General features: G+C 45.5%; 1 protein-coding gene across 4 annotated transcripts in view; it reads right to left on the bottom strand.

The window, feature by feature from the left end:
• Nucleotides 1-405: 405 nt before the first annotated feature.
• The window catches only part of TTC12 (tetratricopeptide repeat domain 12), a 50685-nt gene continuing 24108 nt past the window's right edge, over nucleotides 406-26982 (bottom strand). For 2 of the 4 annotated variants that reach the window (XM_033121376.1, XM_033121375.1), the window contains exons 8-22: nucleotides 24944-25015; nucleotides 20403-20463; nucleotides 19781-19969; nucleotides 18524-18593; nucleotides 17574-17662; nucleotides 15336-15504; nucleotides 9869-9961; nucleotides 8785-8845; nucleotides 7915-8052; nucleotides 7335-7433; nucleotides 6793-6861; nucleotides 4155-4256; nucleotides 2847-2946; nucleotides 1690-1915; nucleotides 406-560 (exon numbers count right to left, since the gene is read on the bottom strand). In XM_033121376.1, the coding sequence (XP_032977267.1) occupies nucleotides 485-560; nucleotides 1690-1915; nucleotides 2847-2946; nucleotides 4155-4256; nucleotides 6793-6861; nucleotides 7335-7433; nucleotides 7915-8052; nucleotides 8785-8845; nucleotides 9869-9961; nucleotides 15336-15504; nucleotides 17574-17662; nucleotides 18524-18593; nucleotides 19781-19969; nucleotides 20403-20463; nucleotides 24944-25015 (1614 nt within the window). In that variant the 3' untranslated portion in view covers nucleotides 406-484. The remainder of the gene's footprint in view (nucleotides 561-1689; nucleotides 1916-2846; nucleotides 2947-4154; nucleotides 4257-6792; nucleotides 6862-7334; nucleotides 7434-7914; nucleotides 8053-8784; nucleotides 8846-9868; nucleotides 9962-15335; nucleotides 15505-17573; nucleotides 17663-18523; nucleotides 18594-19780; nucleotides 19970-20402; nucleotides 20464-24943; nucleotides 25016-26982) is intronic. The other 2 variants (XM_033121377.1, XM_033121378.1) reach the window with 2 other exon arrangements.

Genomic DNA, 26982 nt, shown 5'->3' with positions numbered 1-26982 from the left:
AGCACATGCCGCAGTGCCAGGCACGGCCTCAGGAAGCTGCCACCATTGTTGATGCCACTGCAGCTGTTTCTTGGCATCTCCGAGCTGGAAAATAGACACCAACATGCTGCTGCTGAAAACCTGATGTTTCTAGCATGTTCCAGCAGGAAATAGCAAAAGGGGCAGAAAGGCCATTGGGTTGGCAGAATCTAGTTTCCATCTAGAACCACTGCCTCCAAAGGAGGCTGGGAAGCATGGCTTTTTGTTTGCTGGCATCCAGCGTCGACACAACAGAAAGCGCCATCTTAAGGAGGGCATGATAGATGAGCAGACCAGTACAGTTCCCGTCATGGTAGCTGGCCTGATGCCCACTCTGGTTACCAGTGAAAACAGGCAAGCACTTTGAAATCAATATTCAATTCTGGCGTGGATATTTTAAAAGTCTTTATTAGCACAGGAACAACCCAGAGCATGCAGCCATGTGTCTGCACAGACAACACGTCTCTCAAGAATTATTGATGTACTTCGTGGTAGAGCTGAGAATTTCTATCCCGTGAAGCTCTCTCAGTTGAGCAGCAAACCTGTCACAATCACACCACAAACACTAGGACAGACATGCCATGGTGCAGACTGCTGGCACCCAGAACCTCCGCCCCTCAGGTAGACCTGCCTTGGAAGGTGGAAAGGGACACTGGCTGTGGCCCTAGGAGCCCTCGGCAAGGCCCACAAAACACCGCAAACCCTCTTGCTGTGAGTGGCAGATGTGCCAGGCTGATCTGATGGGACCTTGCTCTTGGGAACTCCCCAGAGGTTGCCACTTTGAGCTCGAGCTAGCTAATGTGCCTTGCTTTCTGTGGAAGAACGGTTTTACCCATTCCTTCCATTTGAACAATCTGACAGAACTTGAAAGGACCTTCGATGTCATTCAGGCCAACCCTCTCATTCTACAGAGAAGGAATCAGAGGTGTGAAGCTGTAAAGGAACCAGGTAGGCCAGAGCCCCGCCCTGCCCCAGGAAGGCCCCCTGCTAGGCTCCATCACTCAGCCACAGGCAGGCGCCTTCCAGAAGCACGAATGCCAGGTGTTTAAGTGCATCAGAAGAAGACCAGAGCAGAACAGAAGTCTGCGCAAAAGAGAAGCAATGTACACAGTAAAAGCCAAGACCCCCTGCCCTGGCTTGTCAGGTGGTCCTAGACGAGCTACCGCACATCTTCCTTTGGTTTTCTCCAGCATGAGAATGTTACCCTCATTGGACATTGTCCCATATGCTTATGCCCTGGGCCAAAAATGAAGTGGGAGGTCTAACGTTTTCTGGAAAAGTAGAGGAGAGAGAAGGAGGGAGAGAGAAGGGGAGATGGTGTGGGAAGGAGACAGGGAAGGAGTGAAAAGAGGAGAGAAGGATGGAGACTGAGGGAGTGGAGAAGAGATAAGACTGGCAATGAGCACACTGAACAAGTCTCTGTCAGATAAACAAGCATCTTGCCTCTCTCTGGGAGGAGCCCGAGGGCTCCCCGTGCCTTCAGGAAGGCTTCCTCCAGAGAAGCAGCTACTGGGGCCCAACACCTGTCTGCACAGAAGGCACCAGGGCGCCTGGAGCTCCCCTCTCCCTCCCCGGGCTCCATGTGGCAGAGTCCCAGCCACAGCATGGTGCCCCGGCTGGCCCTGGCCTGCCTGCTGTGAGCCGGGACTGCCACGGGCCACCCCAGCATACCTTGGCTCGGCTGTGCACAGCTTCGCCAGAGCGATCCCCGTGTTCAGCTGCAAGGCCGTGTTCCGTGCATCGCTGCCTGCAAGCTTTAACAAGACCTGCACGATGTCTGTCTTCAGCAGGGAGGTTGCCACCTGTGGCACCTCCATGCAGTTGCCCAGGCAGAAGGCGGCGTTAACCACCAGCATCTCATCCTCCGAGCGGAGCAGTGTCAGCAGAACACTGAACTCTGCAGGAGGGAGCAGAACAAGCATCGGCCCTCCAAATCCCAAACAGGAGGCGGGCAATGGACAGGAGGGGCACAGGGAGGTGTCAGTGGTTGCCAAGCTGCCCCAGAAGCTCTGAGGATGGACATGTCACTCGCTCATTCGGCAAAACTCTATGGAGTGCTACGAAGCTCCTCGGCTCCTTGCTGCATCTCTCAGGGCTCTCGGGCCCAGAGCAGTGCCCAGCACAACACAGGTGGTGTGGGGACGAACGCTAGACGGCAGACGGGTCTGTCTTCTCTAACAACCCTGGTCTTAACCTCTGCTCTCCACCTGACAGCCCCTGAGTGGGAGGCCACAGGCCTGCCCCCTGGACTGTGGGACAAGCAACAGGCTACAGAAGAAAGGTTCTTGCTTCCATGGCAGGGCCCCACTCAGTTCCCTACCCACGCATTCCAGACGAGGTGTTAAGGAGCAGGTTAGCCAGCTGCCTCAGCTGGGAACCCGCTACCTGTGACTTCAGTTCCTAGAGTAAAACTAGGCTCTGACTCTGATATTCTCCTTGTTCAGTAAAGGTTGAGCCATTTCTCCCTTCCTCCCCCTGGTGAAGGAAGAGAACCTGTGTTAGGTCAGTCTAAGCAGAATGTTTTAGAAACAATTTCAATTTAACTTGGTGAGAGGAGGTAGCTCCCAGCTTCGACCCTGTTACCCTGGAGCTGTTTCACAGCTCAGTCTGCAGCCTGGGCCTGCTACCTGTGTGCAGCCAGAGGCTAATTAAATGCTTTCAGAGCTGGAGGCAAATGACATCTTACTCTGCAAACACTGCTGAAGTCTGGGGCAAGGTTAGCGGCATTAGGCTGTCTTTCCTCACCGCTCATCTGCAGTTCCCTCTGCAGCCTCGAAGATGGATTAACCTCTGGGATGTGAGCTCCGCTGAATGAAACCATCACTTACTTTTATCCAGTCTTATCACTTCTTCTCGTGCTTCATGACAAGTATTAGTGCAGACGGCTAGGATTTTTATGGCATAGCGTGACGCATTCTGGCCTCCCATCTAGATTTCCGAATGAAATTAGATGGAAAATAAAATCACTCCTATGACTGTTCTTAGCCAGAAAGCACATGAGCAGCTGTGATTGTGCTGGAGTCTTCCTAAACTTCTAAGAGAGTTCCACTGAGAATGGAGTGTGCTTCGTGGGGAGCGGGCCTGATCACTTACAGCCTCTGTAACGCTGCCCACACCCCTGCTACGAATGTAGGCCTGTCATACACATCTGAGTAATGCCTGGGGAAGCCTGTAGGAGAGAATGGCTGAGAAGAGAATGGTGCTATTGACGGGCAGATCTACCAAAAAGGGAGGAGGAAAGGCCTTCCTTCGTCATTTCACCATTTGAGAATGAGGACCGACTTGCTAAGGCTGTCAGGGTGACAGGCCTGCATGGAGAACATCACGAGCCTAGGTCACATTAAGAAGTGACAACCGTCAAATCGGAATCCTTCAAACCACATAATGTGGGGTCTTCTAATGCTCGTGAGCACGTATCATACATAATGCATCTGTGTGTGTATGCAATCAGCAGACTCTGATAGGTTTGCAAGAGTTTTACAGAGTAAATAACGGTCATCATCCAAGTAGCCTGGCCCCACTCAGCCTGGAGTTTTATGAATGAGTCTCCCGTGGGGTCACCACACTAACACGGGTGGGTGAGCCTCACTGGGCACATACATCACGGGCAGGATCCAGAGATGGCAGCTGAGTTAGTCACCTCACCCTTTCCGGTGAGTCTAGGTAACTGTTGGCCTGACTTGCTTGCATTCACTGCACTCATCAGAAAAATCCGAACATCCTTTTGTCTCATGGGAACTCTGCACCCTACGTATCTCATAAATGGAGTTAGACCCAGCACTCTCCAGATAACTGGATAAAGCATCAGGAGCGGGAAAACAGGAGCAAAATATGGGGCCTGAGAAACCTTGTTGAAAGTCACTCGGACCACCTTTTTCAAGCACAGAGGCCATACATTTTTAAGTTAGGCTTGAGTGGTGAGCAGTTTTTATGGCTGTATCTAACGAATAGTCTACTTATTAATTCAATAATCTTTTGTTGATATTCAGAGCAGTCTGGATAGACAGGCAGAAGCGGATCCCTACTCAAGAAATTTAGAATCTATCAGGGGTGAAAAGGCACCTCACTCTTGTTCCCCAAATGAAACATAATGTTCCTGGAAATTCAAGAGGTTATAACCAATGACGTGATTTTACCTTCAGGAATTTAATCATTTTCTTCACAACTCCTGCTCCTACGGCCTCCTCAACAATTTGCAGAGAGGAAGAAAGGGTGCGGCTGAGAACGCCAGCAGCTCTCTGAGGGAAGCAGAAAGCAAAGGATGATTAAAAGTTCTTTTCAGAAATGCTGAAGACCTTTAAAAGTCAGTAAGTAGAGAAATGCTAGAGTTAGAATATTTTTTTGAAGATACAAAAAAGAAGTTAACAAGTAGTTTGGTGAGGCAAAAACAATCATTAGTATTGGAAGCAAAGTAGGCACCTTAACTTGAAAAACACTTAATGGTGGGTGGCTGGTTAGCTCAGTTGGTTAGAGCGTGGTACTAAAAACACTTACTGGCCAAGTGATAGAGAGCAAGCACTGTTCTTTTTAATACCATGGCCGGGTAGGCAACTCAAAGGGCTTCAAACACTGCCCCCCTGGCACGCAGAGGCCCAGCTTATTTCAGCTTTACACAGGACCAACCAGTTCACCTCTGGGAAAGAAAGTCCTGCTCTGGGTATGCCGAGGTATCTGCAGGGCCCGTCTTAGATGGTCGACTTCCTGAATTAACCCTCCCGGTTAGCTTTCCCTTTATCTGCTCTGAATTTTGTCTTTTTGTTCATTTTCTGGGAGACTTCATTTACTTTATTTTCTAGTTCTGAGATTTTAAAATAGGAAGCTGTCACTATTTTATGGCTATAACACTATTTTTAATTTTTCTGATGATACAAATGATTGTTATTAATTTTTCCTTGTTTCCTATATCATCATCTTTCTTTTTTGAGTCCATTTTTCTGTTTATCTTGGTTTTTCTATTTATGTGTATGGTTTTCCTGAAATGCCTGGCGACCGTTAGCTGCCCAGTCACATTTATGAAAGAAGCAATAAAAATGTTTCAGTCTGTTGCATTTATGGGGAGTCTGTCCACTAGCAGGAAGAAAAGTGGCACTCCCCCCAAAATGTTTATTTCTCATCTTTCAATTCCTTTAGAGAAAAAATGCTCTGAACTGATGCCTGAGGGATAGATGTCTGGCTGCCAAATACCCCCTCATGTCTTACTTCTGCCCTCTGTTGGACCCAGTACTTTGAAGTTTGATTTTCTCCAGGGTACTGCAAGACAAAACTGCTGCCTGCCCCGCTGTGGTCCCTCCGTCTGCAGTCTACACTAAGCTTTCCTCAGTCCTGCCTCATTAGTGACCACTCTTGCAGCTGTTTTCCACTGGTGACCTCTTGCCTGTTCACTTTGTCCATGTGGGTTTCTCCTTTTTTTCCTTTTTTCCTAATGCCTTTCGTCTCATTTTAATGAGGTCTCCAGAGGGAGAAGGGATAAACTTGTGTATTACGGTATTTATGAGTTTTGTTTTTCCAAATCTGCTTCCCACAGGTGCTAGAATGCTGCTACAGTTGACACTACAGATCTCTTTTCAGACAAAACAGTCGAGAGAGCACCTACGGAGACCCCCGATTCTCCTACTGAAGCTGCTGCCCTGCTTAACAAGCGGGTGGGGACCCAGCTGTGGTATACACAGAGTCCCGGGGAAATCGAGCCAAGGGAGTCCTTGAAGAGTTTGTGTAGGCCCTGCATGAGGTTTAGAACATCCAGAAAAGCCCCAAGTACCCAAGAACAGTGGTGTCTACCACTCCGGGGATCTTTTACGAGGATCTGAGGAAAGCTATGCTGCTCCCCCCAACTCCCTGAAAACGCACATATACTCAGAATTTTCTTCCACACAATTGCAGGGGATTCCAGGGAACTGAAGACCTACCACCCATTCCGGGAGCCCAGGTTAAAAACTTTTGCCCTATGATGTCTGAACTGACTTCAGGGAAGTTATGGGCATGCTACCTCCAAACAGGATATGCTGACTCTACTTAGAACCTTTACTATAACCCTGGAACCAGTCCCTAGTCTACGATGCTTGAAGGTCTGGTTTCCCAGACCTGCCCTGGATGCTACTCCAATTGCTTGTCTAGGCTTTAGGGCCCTGACTTAACAGGTGGGAAAGATGGGGTGATTTCTAAATGAGTGAGTAACACATCCTAGACTGATGCAAACTGCCTCTTGAATCATATCAATGTTCTCCTGATGCAGTGCCGACCATTGGCCTTTCTCAGTTTTCTTATCCAAATGTCAGAAAGACAACAAAGCCATTCCAGCACATATCTCCAAGGGGGCTAAAACCATTATGCATAAACAGCCTCCAGGATCACTGGCTTCAAGACCTGGGCCTGGCTTTGTTGATTATGGAAAAAGAGATTCTACATACAATCACTTGGCGCGTTCCATTTGCACAAGGATATCTTGAAAAAGGACAAATCAGATGGGTTACACTGTACAAGCTGTTAAATTCCAGACCAGACAGAAAAGGGATTCTTAACTCAGGTTCCTGGACTGTAGGAGGTCTACAGATGGGCACTGGCGGGGGTTACCAAATGCCCTGAAGCTGCAGGCCAATTTGGTATGTATGTGATTGTGGGCACCATTCTGAGAAGTATGTCCTCCCTGTACCTCAGAGAGTCAGCAGAATCCCAAAGGTGTGATGACTTCAAAAGGGCAAGACGCACTGATATTAAAACAAGACAACAGGAGAACAATAAAGGAAGTTGTTTCTGATCTCCCCAGGAGAAGCTTACTGTCAGGATTCCTCCGTCCTGGCTGTTCAGCAGAGACAGGCACCTCCTGCTCACCTCCATGGCCCAAGCCTGTGACAACAGGGACAGGGAGGAGGAGGTTGGGACGTTCTGGCAATCTGAGTCCACAGTGGCGCTCGGCGCGAGCACTCTAATAGAACTGGCCCCTCCCTCCTTTCACCACCGCCACGTTTCTCTCCCACACCTCCTCCTGGTGCTCTATTTCCCCCCATGTCTGTTTCCCCTAACTACAGGACAACACCTTGAGTAGGGACCACATTTTCTTTGACTTTGTAAATGCAGGACCTGGCACTGTGCTCAGCACATCCTGGACACTCAGTTTACTGAACGAATACCTGACTGGGTGACTCCTCTCTCTCTCTCAGTGGAGCCAACTGACAGTGTCCACCCAGCTTTCCCCATTCCTACTGCCAGCGTTGGAGTCCATGGGCTTCTATTCTCTTTGTGAAACTGAGAACAATTCTATGCAATAGACTGTATTCAGGTTGTCCCAGGGTTCACGTAGAGTGAAAAGAATATCGTACCTCAGAGAAAACGGGGGACTGAAGACACAAGTTCATCATGAGCCCCAGGAGTGTATATAGGATCTCTCTGAACAGGTCCACATCCTCCTCACAACTGGCCTTTGGAAACAAAGCAAGGGAATGGAATCCATGAGCTTTCTGCCTTGCATCTTTTTATGGTCATCTCTTCCCCTTGGCAATGGTCCCTAAATTGTCAATGTCATGAGCCTACATGATGGTGGAAGATCAGAGACCGGTCTGTGAGCTGGTGTCAGGATAGGAGACTCACAAGGAGCCTTTGGTGCCTCTGCCACGTGACTCTGGTTCAGCGTGGTCCTGTGTTTAAACTGAGGAGTGAGCTGGTCAAATGGGTGGTCAAGCAAACGCCCCCCCAAACCCTTCAAACCTCTCCAGGGCGGATGAGAGCTGATGGGGAGGACTCTTTAAGGCCAGCCACCAATCAAATCACTGGTTACAGAAGGGATAAGCCACTGGCTCCAGCACCCTTAAACAGGATTTCTAGACAAGCTAGATAATTAAGAAGGAGCCAACACCCCTAAAGCAGATAAAAGACCAGCTTTAAGTGGAAAAGGTACAATACCATGAGGCCCAAGCAGGCATCCCCAAATTCTTCAGAGGCAGACATCTGTCTCTGGGTGGCAGCCTCAGCACTGAGGTTTCCCATGATGGCAATGCACTGGCTGAGAGCTGAAGTGTTGGTTACTTTGGGATCTCTCTTCTAAAAGTGAATCAAGAGAAAGCAAATCTGCAGAGCAGGTAATGATGCCAGTGTCATCTCCAGGGGCATCCCTCACTCACCCAAATGCCCAGGACCCAGAGAGCACAGTACTACAGGAGGCATCAACAGTCATGCTGGCAACAGGATGGGAGACCCAAAGCCCCTTGGCCTGGAACAGGGGGCTGGGGCTTAATCCCAGGGATACCACCAACCAGCTCGGAGAACGTGGGTAAGTCCTATCCATCCTCAGAGCTGCCATCTCCACATCTGACATATTGGGGTTGGACTTGCTCTCTAAGGTCCCCTGAAACTTCTATGGCTCACCAGAGACAGAGTCTGGTCACAGCACGCTCTCCTAGGAGAACTCCCCAATCCTTTACTGTCTTGGGCCTTGTCAGCTCAAACCAACACACTTGCCCTCCTAACACGATGACTTCCATGCAGGGGACAGGGATGCACGTGGTGCTGATGACAGGACTTTGGGTCAGAAGGGGACAGAGGGAGACTGACAAACTCTTTTGGCTTTTTCTCCCCTGTAATAAACTCTGTCCTTATGCCCTCTCCAAGAGTCCCAATTATGGTTGTTTTAATAACTAAGAATTATGGAAATTCCAGCTGTGAATAAATGATTAATCAACCCGAGAGACAAGTTCTGGAGTGTAAATGGTTTCCACAGTTCTGCTTATGCTCCCGACATTATCTGTCATAGATGATAAAAAACGACTTGCTTACCAGAACACCTGTGAGTGCCGGGAGAACCCCTGGAAAGCTTGTCTGGAACCAGACTTGGAATCTGTTGAGAAAACATCAGCCATGATTTCTACATTGTACAAACTGTAAGATAAATGCAGAATTTGGGTGATGGAGCAGACAGTCACCAACGCTGGGCCTATATGGTTTGCAGTGTGCCTGCTGATTCATTCTGAACCCAAAGAGAATGCCCCTAGGTAGATACATAATGTGGCTTTAATTTCTCTAAGTTTGAAAAATTGCCTTTGATGTTAAACAACAGATCTCAGATGGCAGCTCTCTTATGCAGAAATTGCTGGAATCCCTAGGCTTCTGCCAAACTGATCTACCCTTGCTCTGAGTCTATGCTGTGTGTGTGCAAACCAGAAATACAGTGCAGGCGTGCTTCCTTGTCACAGCCATGAGGAGGGCCCAGATACATACATGTCTCCACATGTGTGTGGGCTTGACCACCCATGTGACCAACTGGGTAAGAGAACCATTAGAGTCCCAAACTGCCGAAGGCCTCTCTAGGGGCACAAGCAGCTCTCTCATCATCTGACCATTTCTAAGCAAGATGTCCTAAAGTTGGTGAGGAACTTAAAAAAAAGAAATCCACTTAAGAATTATGAAAAATCTAAGACCTGGCCTGTGTTCCCAGCAGATAAGCAAGATAAAAAAGGGGGGGATGGTTACACATAATGCCACTGGCAACGCAAGAGGAGGCTACATTTTCCGGTGCATTCTGTCTCTCTCACACTCACATTTATTCAGTACACATTTGCTAGGCAGTTCCTATTGGGTGCAGATTAAGGGGAAGAAACTTCTCCAACACACTGTAGGCTTGCTTACTGTGAGGGATGCTGTTTTAAGTATATCACTGCTTCTAAACTTACTGAGGACTGGATCCCCCAGCACCCGGGGACTGGACTGGCATAGGAGTGGCCGACCGTGGCCCCCTGCAAGGATCAGCCCTTCTACTCACTGAATCTTGTGATGCTCAGCTGGCTTAGCTTCCCATTTTAAAAGATCAGACAGTTCAACAAAGGTTGAAAAAGACATGTCAATTTCTGGAAATAAAAATTACCTTTTTTCCAGAGCCAAGTCTGTGAGCAGTCCCATGGCTGAGTTGGCGATCTTATCTGCGAATTCAAGAAATGACACCAAGCCTTCCACTAACCTGCAAAAAAATCCATAACAACCTCAGAGTGGGCTGTCCTCCAACTGACAGCAACGCCTACAAGGAGACCTTGAAGGAGACCAGGAAGGGGTCGGCATCGGGTGAAATAGCTGAAAGCGTGGCCTTGCCATGAACTCCTAGGAAGCCCAGCTCCTTGCCCACGCCAGTAACATAGACACTCTCTCCTATGAGAATGTCTCTACCCCTTAATGTGAAGTCCCAGCGGGTTGAACAGTTTTAACCAAAGTTCATTGATTATCAGATGCCAACTTGGAAGGAATCTCTGGTGCCTCTGCCATGTGATTCTGGCTCAGCCAAGTTCAATCACATAAATGACACCTAAATGGCATGCTTACTAATCTGCCAATAACTAAAGTGGGAGGGCCCCCCCATGAGTTGAGGGATGGACCAAAGATATCACAAGATTTTGACAGGCCGCTGAATATAGCAGGTGAAATTTAATATGGTTAAACTCAACGTACTCCACTTAGAGCTGGAAATAAGTAACAGAATTGGGAGGCCTAGTTCATAACTGGTTCATATGAAAAAGTTTTAAAGGTTATTAGCCAATTGCAAAACCATTATGAGCAAATAGTCTGGTGCAGTTGCCAAACAAGTGAGTGCAACGTCAGGCTGCCCTAATGGACCATGGGCACCAGGACAGTGGAAGTAGGAGTGGGACGCAGCCCTGAGCTCCTGGTCTCCTACAGTGACACGTGTGTTAGGTGCTGTGTTAGAAACAGGCTCACGTAAAGTGGGCACAAAGCCTGCTGGTGGGAGGTGTGGGAGGGAGGAGATGAAGAAGGCTTCAAAGAGCAGGTGACATTTCAGATGTCACTTGAAAGTGTAGTGCGTTCTATTTGTTCCTTTGTTCATTGAATCAACAACACTTACTGAGCACTGGCTATGTGCCAGGCAATGTGGTAAGTTCTGGGGCCACAAGGATGAAAAAAGACAATATCCCAGCTGCAGGGAGCTTGTAGGCCAGTGTCAAGCACATGGGGACAAGAGAAGAGCACCTCAGGCAAAGCGCACAGAGTTCATAAAGATGACGGGGCATCAAATAGCAGCGGCACACTTGGAGACTGCCAGCAGTTCCTTACAGCTAATGCTTAGGGTGTGAGGGGAGGACAGGGAACAATGAGGTTAGAGAGCTGGACAGAGCCAGCCCAGACGGCAGTGGGCCATGTGGCCTGCTGGAAAGTTCGTACTTTGCCCTAGACGCATGTTTCCCCAGTGTGGTTGGCAGATGACTTGGTGGTGGTGGTGTGTGTGGGAAGGCTGATTTTTGAGCCCTTCTCAGCCTGAGTGGAAGGAGGCTGCATTGTAACAGTGTCCTCAGGTGATCTGTAGGCGCTATATTGCTCGGTAGTTGGAGAGCTAGTCTTATAGGAAGTAGTCATTTTAGAGCTTTAAGTAGGAAAATAACCGGACAGATGTGCATGTTAGATCCCTTTGGTGGTACGGCGGAAGCTGGATTGGAGCAGGTGGTACAGGAGGCGGGGAATCCACCTAGGGGAGAACAGGGATTGTCCAAACTAAAGGTTAAGGGACTGAACCAAAGTGGGGGCAGAGGAAGATGTATAGTGGAGAAGAAAGGTGCTCAGTGACCTAGAAGGAATGACTAGAGACGCTGGAGAGAAGCCAGAGGAAATGAATGCAGAAGATGCTGAGGCGGTAGGGCTGACAGGGTACCATCTTTTGCAGATGTGGGGAGGGAGCCACGCAGGGGACTCGCAGGATTCTAGCTTAGGCAGCTGGGCAGAGAAATGCTGGCCCCTGTGAAGACAGGTCAGGAAGAGGACCTTGTCTGAAAAACCACTTTTGATTTATTAAGTTTATGATACTTGTGGCATTGTGATGGAGATGTACAGGGGTAGAATGATGTTTCCTTCTAGCACTTGAGAGAGAAAGAGATTTGTATGTGATAACTAAGGCCATGGATGAGAGGAGGACCAAGGATAGGATCCTGGGGTCCCTGACTTGGAAGGGTGACAGCATGAAGGGGGCTCGCAATGGAAACCAAGAGATAAAAGCCAGCCAGTAAGAGAAGTGCCAGGAAAGGTGATATCAACAGGTGACACCAAACACCGTCAGGCAGTAATGGGAGATACAGACAGGAAGCTCCCACTGGATCGGGCTCTTACATTCAGCAGTGTGGGCTCTAGTCACCCACTTGTGGTCCTGGATTTACTTAGCAGCTTGTTCTACTAATAGAAGGGGTCTGGAAGTCTAGTCACCTGAGGCATGGCTGAGGCAACCACACGCTTAACCTGGAAAAGACCAGTGTCTTCAGATACCTCCAGCCCTGGAAAGTGGGCGACTTGGTGCAATTGGTGGGTCTTCAATAGGCTGCACTGAGGCCTCAGTCTAAGCAGGCGGAACTGTCCCCGACTGGGACGGGCTAGATGGTTTGCGTTCTGTGCAAGGAAATAATTGTGTATCAAGCAGAACTGTCCTGAATGGGATGGGCTGCCTTGGGAGGTGAGAGCCACACCCTCTCATTAGCTGGGGAAAGACCCCCAGTCCATTAGCTGTTGCAGTGCCGATCCTAATCAAATGGAGAAAAATATAATAAAAACACTAGAATCATCCCTGGAGGCATAATGCACGTCATGTACAGACTGGGACATCCCAGAGGGGACAGCGGTGCTGGGTGGGGCTGGACTCGGTTGTTTCTAAGGTCCCAGGTAACTTCAAGATTCTGCAAATCCCCAGTGTGCTCGGGAGTGTATTCCAGTGTTATCTGCTGTCAGAAATCGCTGATTTTACAATTAGTTCAGATCCTTCCTTCACCAATTCAAATCTGTTTTCTCCGCTCTTAAAGATAAATGCTAATGAACCTGAACAGCACAGAAGAGGAGCTGGCAGCCTAAGATCGTCTTAGTTTTTGTTCTGGGAGACATAAACAATTAGGCTTCCTCTCCATGTAACAAAATGCGCATCCTAACCGGGCTGAGGAAGACAGGCTGTCCCTTTCTACTCCCTCTCATCTCCTTTTTTGGTGGCACATTTTCTGCTCTGTTGACAGCCTCTGTTCCTGTAGATGGACCGCAAATCAGAAAATGGTCTAGTGTAACCAGAAAATGCATGTTCACATCAGTTTAGGACCCTGAGCAATAGAGCCTGAAGAGAGAAAATGAGTATACAAGTTCTTCTTGAATCCACACTGTGTGTCAGGCATGACACTAGCTGCTTTCCTCACTGTGGTAGATGAGGTTTGCTGGCAAACCCCACAGACACCTGGCTATCCTGCCTCACTCTACCATAGAAGCTGGAACCACTTTCCCCACTAGGGTGGCACGTGACACAATTCTGACCACAGAGAAACAAAAGCAGTGGCTTCTCTTGATGAAAGGGACAGATCCGGCAGCTGCTAAGCTGTCTTAAAGAGCGATGCGATGCTTGCAGTTGCAGCAGCCCTGTGTGATCGTGAGGGAAGGGACAGAAAAAGGACAGAGACCTTGACCCTGACATCTTTAAGCCACCGAACCGGCTATTGCCACCTTTAGTCTTTTTTGCTGTGAGAAAAACAAGGCTAGTTTCTCTTGGTCCAGTATTTTGTAGAATGCACAGAAAAAAAACTTAATTGGCACATGCATCATCTCTCCTAAGCTTCACCATAAGTCTGGATACAGGTGAGACCCGGGCTCATCAAGGCAAAGAGAGTGTCCCGGTCACATAAGTGGACAGAGACAAGCTGAGGATTTGGGCTCATGACTGCTGGCATCGAGAAACCTAGCGCTTTCCACAAAGTGATCCTGGCCCTCACTTGGCTCCTGTCAATGTACAATGAAATGTTCCTTCAACTTCCCATATTAGGGAAAAGCCTTTTGGGAGGAATGTGATGTGTGTGCCTCTCTGTGAGAGTCAGGGGACCTGTGTGTAGCACTGTCCTGCTTCAAATCGTATCATCTCCTGTCAGAGAAGGAACTCCACCTCTTCCTAATTGAACTGGAGATGGGCGTTATCTAGGTCAGCAGGCACGAAGCCAAGTAAGCTGACATTTCTTTGACTCTAAAGAGAGTAGGCACGGGACACTCATAAACGCCACTCTCCAAGACACTGGAAAAATTCAAACTGAAACTCAAGTAATTCGAAGATAGCTTAGGGGGGACAAAGCTTACGGCAACTTAGCTACATTTACTCAGAGACCAAAACCAAATGAGAAAACATAATGAAGGTATTGAGGAAATGACTGCGGAATTGTTTGAAATGTGAAGTGTGCTTTTGAGGATTTAACTCTGTGAACGATCCTCCACATGTGGGCTGAGCCTCGGGGTTGTCACAGCCTTTCCAGTGAGCCACCGGGGCTGAGCGCGGGGAGAGCCACAGGCAAGGCTTAATCAGCACTTCATCCTTCGCACACAACCCACCTCCTCTCCTACACAGGACAGGTGCCGAGGTCTCAGCTCGGGCCAAGAGAGATTTGACAAGGTTTCAGATTTGGCTGTTTGTCTTACTGGGAACAGACAGTGGGAGCTGGGCTCCAGGGCTCAGGGGACAGCTGGGTGAGATTCCCTCAGTTACTTGCTGCCATTTCTCCTGCCCCATCTGTGAAACGCGGTAATAACACTTATCTTGCCTACATCCCAGGCTGAAAAGAGATAAAATGAGATAATGAAAAGAATCAGAAGCCAAATTCTATTTTTAGATTGTGTATGGAGCACTTATAAAGCATGCTATAATTATTGCTATTTCTATCAGGTTGAATGAACCACATGAAATTACCAACATGTACCTTTTTGATGTAAAAGTGGCAATTTCACATATTCAAACTGATAATCTTTACAGGTAGAAGAGCACTGAGCAGAACCACTATGGTCAGTAAATTTCTTAATACAGTCTACTTAGGAGAGAGGCACATTCTATTTCTATTGCCTTAAGCCTTGGGAAGACCTACACGTAACAATACTTGAGATGTATTTGATTTATTTATACTTTACCTGCTCCAGAAAGGGTTTAAGGATATGCAAAGTAAGATAGTATTACCTCAAACACAAATGAAGAAAAGTGGGGACAGGAACAGGGCTGAGCATGGGCTGAGGCTAAAAGGGCAGAAGCAAATGACCTGTTTTAAAGTTAGGTTCCCAGTCTGGTTTTGGAAATGCTGCCATGCACATGGTCTGCAATACCCGAGGTGGAAGCAAACTCAGCAGAAGTGTACCTGTCCATGGTACTAGGCTCAGACCGGAGTCTGTCCTGGGTCCTCGTGAGGGAGTGTTCCTTTCAAAGGCTTTACCTGTTATTGATCCTTAATTAAGTCTGATGGTACCTCTCATGTCAGAGATGTGAGAGGGGAGACAGGCCCGTCCTCACTTCGCAGGGGATGATCTGAGATGCTGCAGGGACGTTCCTGCCAGCAGAGCCTTACCGGGTCAGGTCCAGGTGGCTGATGATCAGGCTTCGTCCGTTCTCCATCTGGGCAAGCTGTAACACTAGGGCCAGGCTCTGCTGTCGGACGGTCAGGACCTCGGAGGCCAAGAGGGAGGGCAGCAGCCTGCCCATGTCAGGGCACATGATAAGCAGGCGCTGGTTTTCTTCTGTAAGACACAGGGCGAGCCCGTCCACCACACGCACGCTACGACAGCAACTAACCCAGCTCTGTCTGCAACCATCTGAACGGGACACACGATTCTTCTCCACTCACTTGAGAGGTGGATGAATGAAGTATAAGAGCACAGACTCTAGAACCAGACTGCTAGTCCGGATGACCAGACGAACGACCTTAGCCGAGTCGTTAACGCCTGAGCTCCTCAGTTTCCTCAGCAATGAAGGGAGGAAGGTGACCTGCCTAACAGAGTTGTCACGAGGCTTAAATGAGTTACTACATGGTGGTGCTTAGAGTAGAGACTGGCACGTATACTTTAGCTATTATTATTCTTTTCAGGGATCCTTGGTGTGTGCGTGTGTACCTGGAAATATGAGGAAAGGGAAAGAAATCAGCTGAATTGTGAAATATTTTTAGACCATCAACTTTCACATAATGGCCAGAGCGAACATTTGAGTTCTTTCTAGAAAACTAGAATATCACATAAGAACATTCATTACTAACGAATGCCGCCTTCCCAGACAATAAGCTATTTCCAGGGTGCTGGCGTTGCATTTACCCCCTCTCACCTGGTTCATTTTCTAACCAGGTACTTGAATTTGTTTGAGGGCAGGCAGGGGTACAGCTGGAGTATGAGGCTAAGCCATGAAATGGAGCAGAGTTTGTTTAGTTTATATATTTTTTCTTACACTGGAAAAGTAGCTCATTGGAAACAATTCAAATGACACAGAGGGAGAATAAAGCTGAAAATGAAAGTCTCCTTCTCTCGTACCGCCTCCAAGAAAGACCATTCCCAAAAGGAGCTATTATTCACCCTTCATATGAATAATGTTAAAAATATGATTGGTACATCCTACCCTGTAACTGGCTTCTCTCTCCCACTCAACAACATAATACAGACATATTTCCATGTCCTTACTTTTAAGTATTCCCTTGTCCTTTTTAAAAACTGCTGTGTATTTACTGAGTTGGATATACTAAAGTTTCATAGATCTGAGGTAGAGAGCATTTACATGACAGGCTGTGTCTGACAATGTATTTTCAGATGTTAAAGAAAAAATGTGACCCCGAGGTTCACAGAAAGCAAAGTAGGATGTCAGCTTAGGATGCCGGGGCTGCACGGAAGGAGGGCTATGTGCGATTCACACGGTCACCAAGCCCTGCCTCCCTGACCCTCCTGTATGGGAATCTGCAGAGTCACCACTCCAGGCAGGTAACACCCTACAGCGATATTAGTCTGACATAATTCCCTTCAGGAAAGAGGCCCCCTGATTCTCTAGTTTTCTACAACTTTAGATGATTCCTCCACTCTACTAAATCAAGAAAAAAATTACATTATCTCATAGTTAGCATTTTCAAGTTTATAAACTGCATTCACTGGCTGTGAAAAGGAGACACAGCTGTCACAGCTCATTTTCAGTGTTTTGTGTCCAAGGCTAGACCTTTTCCTATGAAAACACAATTTTTTAAAATAAGGAAAATACTTCAATTTTGTATTTACATTGAGGTTATAAAAGTGATAAGAAAGATTGTACAAAAAGTTAGTGGACCCCAGAAGATGTTAATATGTACAAAGCTCAGAGTTAATGAGGTAACTAAAATCCCCATAGCTTTCTGCTGTCTGAATATTACACACTAATCAGTGTCACAAGATGCCGGCAGGGACAATCATAAAACTCATGATGCTGAAATGGGTACAGTGGCCAGGAAAAAATAAAAACAAACCCACAATATTTTTAGGAAGACAGGAAAGGAAAAACTCTGTCATCCTACTGCCAACGCATGAGCAGAAGTCATGAGTCTGCAGAGCGCAGGGTGTGTGATGAGACCACTCATTATGCTGACAATGACCTTGGCCATGATGAAGGAGGCTGTAAGGTCGCTGGAGACGTAACTGTAGCGTACGTCTTGCTTCTGATCCATACGCTTTTTCTGAGGAAAGGTCTACACATCAACTCTCCAGAGCCTAGCCTCTGGGGAAATAATCACAATTATGTCTGCCCACAGAGCTCTGGAATTAACAGGCAGTAACAACGATTAATGAAGATGAACCAGGCTTACCATTCCCGCTGCACACTGCTTGCCAGAGCCGGAGAACACACACACACACGGTTTCTTCCACTGTACCTTTCTCTGCTGTGGAAAAGCATCTAGAATGGACAAGGGAGAGCAACATTAAAACTGGAAATCAGTCTTGATCTTCTTTTCAGTTGTTTTTTTTTTTTTTCCCCACCTACAGACTCCTCAAATGCAGGGTTAAGAAAGTAATTTTATAATCTAGAGCTGCAGGTCACCAGGACCAATGGACTACTAAGCACTGAACTGAGAGCTCCAGGACAGGATGCAGGCTGAGGCAGTCAGGGCCGCATGGAGGGCGGGTGATGAGCCAGGAGTCACGGGTGACTAACGAACGGTGGGCCTGCAGACTGCTCAGGTTTCAAGGGTCTCCTTATACATGCAAACATGTGCTGGTGACTCCAGCCCACAGCAGGGTCCTAAGCCTCAGGAATTATACCAGAACAACTGAAATACACAATAATAAGTTCACCACACCATCTTCTACCATGTGGGTCTTACTTCAGATGAAATTATAAATGGGATCAGCCAGGACCCAGCTGATCTCATTTGTTGAAATCAGAGGAAAAGAACAAATAGCAATCTTGTAACTGGTGGGAAACCAGTAAGATGGTCCTTTCTATGACTTGGAGTGCTTGGAGAAAGCCTGGGAAGTTTTGTTGACCTTTTCTCTCTCTGCAGTTGTTAATTGGGGCATAATTCAAACAACCGGAGACTCAGCATTCAAGGGTAATTCATATAGCAGTTCAAGGGGAATTCGTCTGCACTCTTCAAGGAAACACCGAAGTTGACTGAAGGTGGTATTATCCAGCGAAGCCCGCCTGTGTGGTTAGTGTCTGATTTCATGAGAAATGGTTGTCCTTCCTTGCTTTGATGCTGGCTGTCTTTACCAAAAATTCCTACCTTCTTCTTTTTTTTTTTTTTTAAATTCCTACCTTTTTATGTTCTCATTCCCACTGACGATACTGAATCCATTGTGTGTTCTGAATAAAGTTCGTTCTGTGCCTGAAACAAATTCAGAGAAAACTACATCAGACTCCTGAACTCTGGCTGATGTCTAGCTGTAACAAAGCCAGCTGACGAGAAGCCTAATACAGAATGTCACAGTCACCAATTAAAGTTTGGGCAGAAACAAAAACGTTTACATTCTGAAACCTCTGGCTGTCATCAGCCACTCGGTGCTCCAGTGAGAGGCACATCCTGTCAGAGAGGAAAGCTAAGCCCCGTGGCCCCACGGCTTATCTGACAACTCATCATGTTGTAATCTTTAGATGATCTCCAGGAGCTGCTTAACCTGTGCGAAGAACTAGCATTTCCATCTGTCCTTAAATATTCATTTCGAAGCTGTTTCTAGGCTCTAGGGAAGAGTCTATAATTTCCAAGAAACTACTGAAGGGAATATTTGAGCACCCTCAATTGTATACTAAAGGGAGGTAAGAAGCTCCATCTATTTGTACAAACAGTATCCTGTCACTGAGTGAAAACAATGGCTTCAGCCTTGGTACCAGTGTGTGTAAGAACTGGTAAGACAGGAGTCGGCTTTCATTAGCAGGAGCGGACGTGTGCTCTGAAACGTCCTAAGCAGCCATTAAATGTGACTGGGGTGAGCCTTACAGTTTATCCTACAAAATTCCATCCTCCATTTCCCTACGGTTGGGGAAGATTTATGGGGGTGGTACAGGGAGTTTGGGGTGTATATAGGGTATGTGTGGGAGATGCAAAGGGTGTGTGGGTATGTGCAAGATGTGTGCAGCACGTGTGAAGGGTGAATGTGTTATGTGAGTTAATGTGATAGAAGTATATGTGGTGTGACGTGTGTCGTGTGTACATGGTGTGTGTGTGTGTGTGTGTGTGTGTGTGGATGTGGCATATATAAGTAGATATGTGAGTGTATGCTGTGTGTGTGTGTGTGTGATGTAAGTATATATGGAATGAGTGAGTGCTGTGTGTTTGTGTTGTATTGTGCATGTGTGGTGTTTACTGCATGTGTGTTGTATGTACACATGCTCTGAGGAGAGGATGGAGCTGGGTGGGGATATATTTCTTATTCATCCCCTTTACCACCTACATTATAATAGGCCTTCAATCAATATTTATGGAAGGAAGGGATTCTTTGCCTCATAGGGGCGGACCTCTAAACTCTGTCCCCCTTACAGTGACAATATTCATGAGATCACACGTCTCTAGCTTACAGTCCTTCATCATTTCAGTCAGGATTTCAATGCCCCCTGCATAGAACAACAGATTATGGTCTGGCTTGGAAAGAGTCTCCAGGAGGTTCTTAGTGGTCACGGCTGTGTCCCTTCCTGAATCCAGCAACTCATGGGCTTCCTTCTCTTGCAGGTCTGCTTTCTCCCGAAGATCTACTTGATTCAGGTAATCTAGCAAACCAAGAAGGAAAAGAAAACCCTAACATCAACATTACGGTACAAGGAGTAACCTTTTTTGAGGATGGGACGTTAAGAGGTATAACACATTAAAATACTTCAAACTCGTCTTCAGCAAGGAACATTTTGGGAATAGTCTACACCCAGAGCCTTAAATTGTCTTGGGTATTCAAGGAAAACATTATTCCCTATCTAGAAGGCTCTAAAGGGGGATGGTGTATGTAGAAAGGAGGAAGGCAAAGACGTTGAGTTGGTGAGCAAAGGAGAGCAGCCGGGCAGCCTGTTATCATAGAGGATGTGACTGTGTAGGCAAAGCCAGACTGTGGCTTCGTGGCCAAGTGCAGAGAACGTGTGGAAGGCAGCCCAAGGCCAGAGCATGAAGGGAAAGTAGGATTCAAGTGAAAGACATCAGCAGGAACATTCTCACCTTTCACCTGTTTCTGCAGCTGGGGGTTTATTTCTAAGATCTTCTGAAAACTCTCTCTAGACTGGAAAAACAAAACAAAACAAAAACAAGAACTTTGCAAGTGGTTGGGGGTAAAGGTGAGTATAAGAAAGACACCGGGTACCACAAGGCTAGGCTTCATTATTTCCTCCCAGCCTCCTCCTGCTCCCAGCCTAGGAGGTGGGGCATAGGAGCATAGCATGCATTTGACATTTTCTCTGGTTCTGTGGGGCAAGAGGTATTATTTCAAAATGTATCTTAAAAAATAGTTGTCAGGTACAGACTGTGATGGAAAATGGTCATTCCTCAATTCTTGTGGATCGTGTCTGGCTGGGTTAGGAATAATCACGAGGTAAATGCAAAATTTAGATATGGTATTTGTACTGACAGAGAACAGGAGGCTACCTGTCAGCTATCCCCTTAGGAAGTAAGGAAATAAATAAAGCCAGAGGCATTATTGACAGAGACTTGGGAACAGGAAACAAGAACTGCCTACTTAAACACACAGGGCTTCAAAGAGAGCTACTAAGGGGTCCATTCACTGGCCATATAAGAGTCAGCTAGAAAACCTGAGAGTGAGGGGCTCTCGTTGAGGAAATCTTCAGATAGAAAGTTCCTGGAAAAAGAAAGATTCCAGTTCATGAGGCATGAGGCTGAGTTTAGGGCAGCACTGTCCTCAGGGATATCAGGAACTGCCCAGAGGATAAAACAACCAGGTACCAAGAAAACAAGCTCAGAAAAATAGTTGTGAGGTATTTTGAAGGCTCAAGCCTGGTCTAGAAGATTAAGAAATAAACCAAAGAAAAACATCACATTAAAACAGAGAATATAGTGTTGCAGGATAGAAGTATATACATCAAACATGGTAAGTGCTGTAGACTAAATGTTTGTATCTCTTCAAAACTCGTATGTTGAAACCTAATCCCCAATGTGATGGAATTAGGATGTGGAGCCTTTAGGAGGTGATTAGAAATGAAGGCAGAGCCTTCAGGAGTGAGATTAGCGCCCTTATTGAAGATGTAGAGACGTTAGCATGAGAACTGTTATCTTAAGGTCAGGGTTAACAGCCCCTAGCCTGAAACAACATAATTGTAAATTCCAGGATGTGGGCAGTTGCACCATGGAGACTAGAAGTCCTGTAGCTTATCTTATACTCCTGGTCTCCTTGTCCTGTAGTAAATCTTATACTCTTTGAAGCTATGCAAGTCCTGTAGCTTATCTTATACTCCTGGTCTCCTTGTCCTGTAGTAAATCTTATACTCCTTGAAGCTATGCAAGTCCTGTAGCTTATCTAGTACTCTCTGAAGCTATGGAAAGCCTTGAAAATGCTATATAAACCCTTGGCTTTAAGTGTTTGGGGTCCTTGTTAAAACCCGCTGCGTCGGGCAGAGACTCGGACCCCAGCCGGCTGGAAATAAACCTCGCTGTGTGACTTGCATTATTGTGTGTGTCCTCTGTCTGTCTGAGGGGGACAATTCCGGACCTTAACAAAGAGACCCCAGAGAGCTCTCTCATCCTCTGGCTGTTCATGAACTAAGAAGCCGGTCCTTACCAGACACCAAATCTGTGGTATCTTGATATTGGACTTCCCAGACTCCAAAACTGTGAAAAACAAACGTTTGTTGTTTAAGCCACCCACTGTGCTGTTTTGTCACGGCAGTCCGAAAGGACTAAGACAGTGACCCTGTATCCAACTTCTTTTCAAGCCTAGACCTACTCGATCAGCAATTCCTGTTGGCCTCCCTGTCAGTATGTATCTAGAATCCCGTCGCTGTTCATCACCTCCATCATCACCAACCTCCTCCAAGTCATCGTCACCTCACTTGCATAAATTGTTGCAATAGCCTTCTAATTGGTTCTCTGTTCTTTTCTTAACATGCCAAACATATTCTCCACGCAGGAGACTGATCCTTTGAAACATTAGTCATACCGTTTCACTCCTTTACTTGAAACTTTCTAATAGTCCCCAGCTCACTGAGAGTAAAAGCCCAGGTTCTTCCAAAGCCTGTAAGGCCCTAGGGATCAGTCCTCCACACACTCCATCACCGCGTGGCCTCATCTCTTATCACTCTCCTCGTGCTTTCCCCATTCTACCCACCCCTTCACCTGAACCACTCCTTCATGATATATCCACCTGTGTAACTCACTTCACTTTCTCCCTTCCTGTAGAGAGGCCCTCCCCGACCACTCCACAGAAAACGGATCTCATCTTCACTGCTTCCTGAGTTCGTTTTCTCAGTAACACTTATCACTATCCAACATACTGTACATCTACTTATTTGGTTGTTGTCTCCCGGCCACCCCATCCCCAAAATGAGTTCAATTAAAAAAAAAATGAGTTCAGTTGAGTCAAAGGTTTTGTTTTGGTCATTACTGTATTCCTGTTGCCTGGGACAGTGCTGGGAATAGAGAAAGCATGTAATACATATTTACTGAGTGAATTAGTTGAATGAATGCATGAGTGAACAGAATTTGGTACAGCGGGGGCAATTAACATTTTTCTCTTTTAAAGTTCTCTATTATTGACCTTATTACAATAAACCTATATTACTTTTAGAATGAAAATCCAACAAAGAAAATAATTTTTAAAAAAATTTACAACAGGAGGCAATTTCTTTTTTAAAGTATATCTTGTAAATGTAAAGACATCCCATGTTCATGAATTGGAAGACTTAACACTGTTAAGATGCTAATACTCCCAAAACTGATCTACAGGTTCAATACAATCTACATCAAACTTCTATCTGGCTTCTTTGCAGAAACTGACAAGCTGATCCTGAAACTCGTCTGGTAATCAAGAGAACCAGAATAGCTAAAACAATTTTGAAAAGGCAGAGCAAAGTTAGAAGACTCATGCTTCCCAATATCAAAATTTACTACAAAGGTACAGGAATCAAGATAGTGTGGTATAGGCATAAGAATAAACATATAGATTAACTGAGAGTCTAGAAATAAACCCATGCATTTATGAGCAATTGATTTTTTTTGACAAGGGTGCCAAAATCACTCAATGGGAGACAGAATAGTCTTCTCAACAAATGGTGCTTGGATGACTGGATATCCACATGAAAAGAATAAAGCTGGATCACTCCTTCACAACATATAAAAAATTAACTCAAAGTGGATCAGAGATCTAAATGTAAATCTCTTAGAAGAAAACATAGGAGTAAATCTTAGATTAGGCAATGGTTTCTTAGATATGACACCAAAAGCATAAGTAACCAAAGAGAAATATAAGTAATTTAGAATTCATTAAAATTTTAAAAATTTGTGCTACAAAGGACACCATCAGGAAAGTGAAAAGAAAACACAAGGATTAGTAGAAATATTTGCAAATCATTTATCCAATAAGGGACTTGTATCCAAAATACAACTATGGCAAAGGATCTGAAGAGACATTTCTCCAAAGATGATAAGCACATAAAAAAATGCTCAACATCATCAGTCACCAGGGAAATACAATTCTAAACAACAGTGAGATACCACTTCATACTCACTAGGATGGCTATAATCAAAAAGACAGATAATAACAAGTATTGTCCAGGATGTGGAGAAGTTGGCACCATACATAGCTGATGGCACTATAAAACGGTGTAGCCACTCTGGAAGGCACTATGGCAGTTCCGCCAAAGGTTACACACAGAGTTATCACATGACTCAGCAGTTCCACTCCTAGGTAAATACTCAAGAGTATTGTTAACATATGTCCACACAAAAACTTGTCCATGGATGTTCATAATAGCCCAAAGTGGAAAACCAAATGGTTACCAACTGATAACAGGATGAATACAATGTGGTCTATGCAGACAATGGAATATTATTCAGCAATAAAGGAATGAAGTACTGATACATGTTACAACACGGAGGAACCTTGCAAACATTATGCTCAGTGAAAGAGGCCAGTCATAAAATACCACATATTGTATAATTCTATTTATATGAAAAGTCTAGAATAGGCAAATGAATAGAGACAGAATTGGATTAGTGGTTGTCTCCAGCTGAAGTGGGGCTGGAAGAATGTGGAGTGACTTCTAATGGGTCAAGTGGCACTTTTGGGGAAGTGACAAAAAATGTTCTAAAATTAATTGTGGTGATGGTTGTGCAATTCTAAAAACCACTGAACTGTGTATAGCTGAATTGTTTAGCATGTGAATTATATCTCAATAAAGCTGCTACTAACAATATAAGTAGTGTGTGTATATATCCGCATGACTACCTCTGGGTGATGAGATTACAAGTGAATTTTGTTTTTGTCATTTTGCTTTGTCTTTTCTCTCCAGAGATGCCTCGCCCAGGGCTGAATGAACACTGGTAGACGATATTGCAGAAATGTTCCTACAGCAGGTGGGGCTGTACTAGATGACATTCAACATCCTTCCCAACTCTAAGATCTTAAGATTTACCCTGGAAAGCACTAAAAGGTGGATTAATATCTAATCAACTTGGAGGAAGATGGTTCTCCTCAGACAATCTGAAGCACCACTCTGATCAAACATTTCACTTACATTCTCTTAGAAACTTACCACACTGTAGTTCTTTAGAGCCAGGTGGGCTTTTCCCATGTGGAAATATGCTTTGATGCATTTTTCATCACACTGCATAAAAAGGAATGAGTAATAAGATGTTTCAGAAGATTTGAAGTCATCAGCATTCCCCTAGCTGCCTAGCTAATAGAGGTAAGGCCAAGCTTTGTTCTCAGGACAGTTCCCAGAGTTGACAACTAAAACTTTTCCATGCATCTATAATTGATGGCTGCAAGGAGCCTGGATACTCAAGAAAGCTCTATATCAAATTAGTTAATGATACTTGTCAGTTTTCATCTCCATATAATGATACTCAATCAGGAAACAAACCAGAAACCCTTAGTTTAGAAAAGCTCTTGACCTTGATAGAACATTAGAATTACCTGGGATGCTTATAAAAATCCTGCCAGCCAGGCTGAATCCCACATCAGTTACATTACACTTCGGGGTAGGGATCAGGCATCAATATTGTTTAAAACTCTTCATGTGCAGCCAAGTTTGAGAACCACTGGTTTATTAGAAGAGAGGAAAATGTCCTCTGGGTAAACAGACTACGTCTCAGTAGGCCCTGGAAGTTCCTCCCCTGAAATAAACCACAATGTATCTACTGGGATTTTATTTGCTTATCATTTAAGGTTGGGAGGAATTCCCCCTACAAAAGGCAGGATTGGAACTTAAGGCTGAACGGGGGCCCTGCACCTACCTGCCCTTAATTACTATAACTCCAGAGGGAATGATTTGGCACAAAGACATAAACTCTAATTTAAAACATCCAGTTAAGTAGTTGAACCCCTTTTACGTACAAGGCAATGTGCTGGGTCAGATGCTTAGGAGTCTAAAAAGTCCTGGGTGAACCCCTGGTCTGCCTCTCTCCAGAAATGGGATGTTGGCCAGACTACCTCACTTTTCTGATAATCATTTTCCTCATTTGGAAAGTGAAGGTAATAATAGTCTCTCTCTCTCTCTCTCTCTCTCGTTGTTGTGAGGACGAAATGCTTGTAAAACGCTAGTGCAACACCAGGTAATATAGTATCAGCAGCTGTTACTGCAGTTACATGACAATCCATTTCAGGGCAAAAGAGAAAATTTAAAGAAAAGTTAAATAACAATAGAAGAGGTAACAATAATTGTTATTGGAGAGCCCTTTATGGATGCATTTTCATGAATATCATTTTATGATTTGTTGCTAAGTGAATGGCAGTAGTAATAGTAATAACCGTGTATTAATGTTCACTCTTTCTGTATGGTTTATACGAATTATCTTATGTAAACCTTGTAACAATTCTATGAAGTAGTTACTATCTCAATTTTACAGATGAGGAAACTAAGATGAGGTTGGAGAGGTTCAAGGTCACATGATACCAAGTGGAAGAGCTGGGATTTAAAATCTGCCCATTTGACTCTAGGACCCAAAGGCTTAAAAATTACAGCAAATCTTCAGAAAAGTGCTACAGCAGTTCAGTAGAAGGACATGCACTGTGAAGAAATTTATTTTTGGACACATGAAGATGAGACAATTAACTTCGCGAACTTGTTGTACCGCTGTTAATTTTTTTTTTTTTAATTGGGGAACAGTGTGTTTTTCCAGGACCCATCAGCTACAAGTCAAGTCACTGTTTTTCTTTTTTTTTCAATCTAGCTCTGGAGGGCACAGCTCACTGGCCCATGTGGGAATTGAACTGGTGACCTTGGTGTTATGAGCACTGCACTCTAACCAACTGAGCCAATTGGCTGCCCCTGCTAACCCTTTTTTAATATCAGAGGGATTATTCATTATGAATTTGTACCAACTGGACAGTTAACCAAGTTTACTATTTGGAAGTGCTGAAAAGGCTGCGTGAAAAAGTTAGACAACCTGAACTTTTTGCCAACAATTCGTGGCTCTTGCATCACAACAATGCACCAGCTCACGTGGCACTGTCTGTGAGGGAGTTTTTAGCCAGTGAACAAATAACTATATTGGAACACCCTCCCTGCTCACCTGATCTGGCCCCCAGTGACTTCTTTCTTTACCCAGAGATAAAGGAAATATTGAAGGG

This window comes from Rhinolophus ferrumequinum, chromosome 11, assembly GCF_004115265.2.
Source record: "Rhinolophus ferrumequinum isolate MPI-CBG mRhiFer1 chromosome 11, mRhiFer1_v1.p, whole genome shotgun sequence".
Lineage (NCBI taxonomy): Eukaryota > Metazoa > Chordata > Mammalia > Chiroptera > Rhinolophidae > Rhinolophus > Rhinolophus ferrumequinum.
This window is presented reverse-complemented; position numbering and strand designations above follow the sequence as displayed.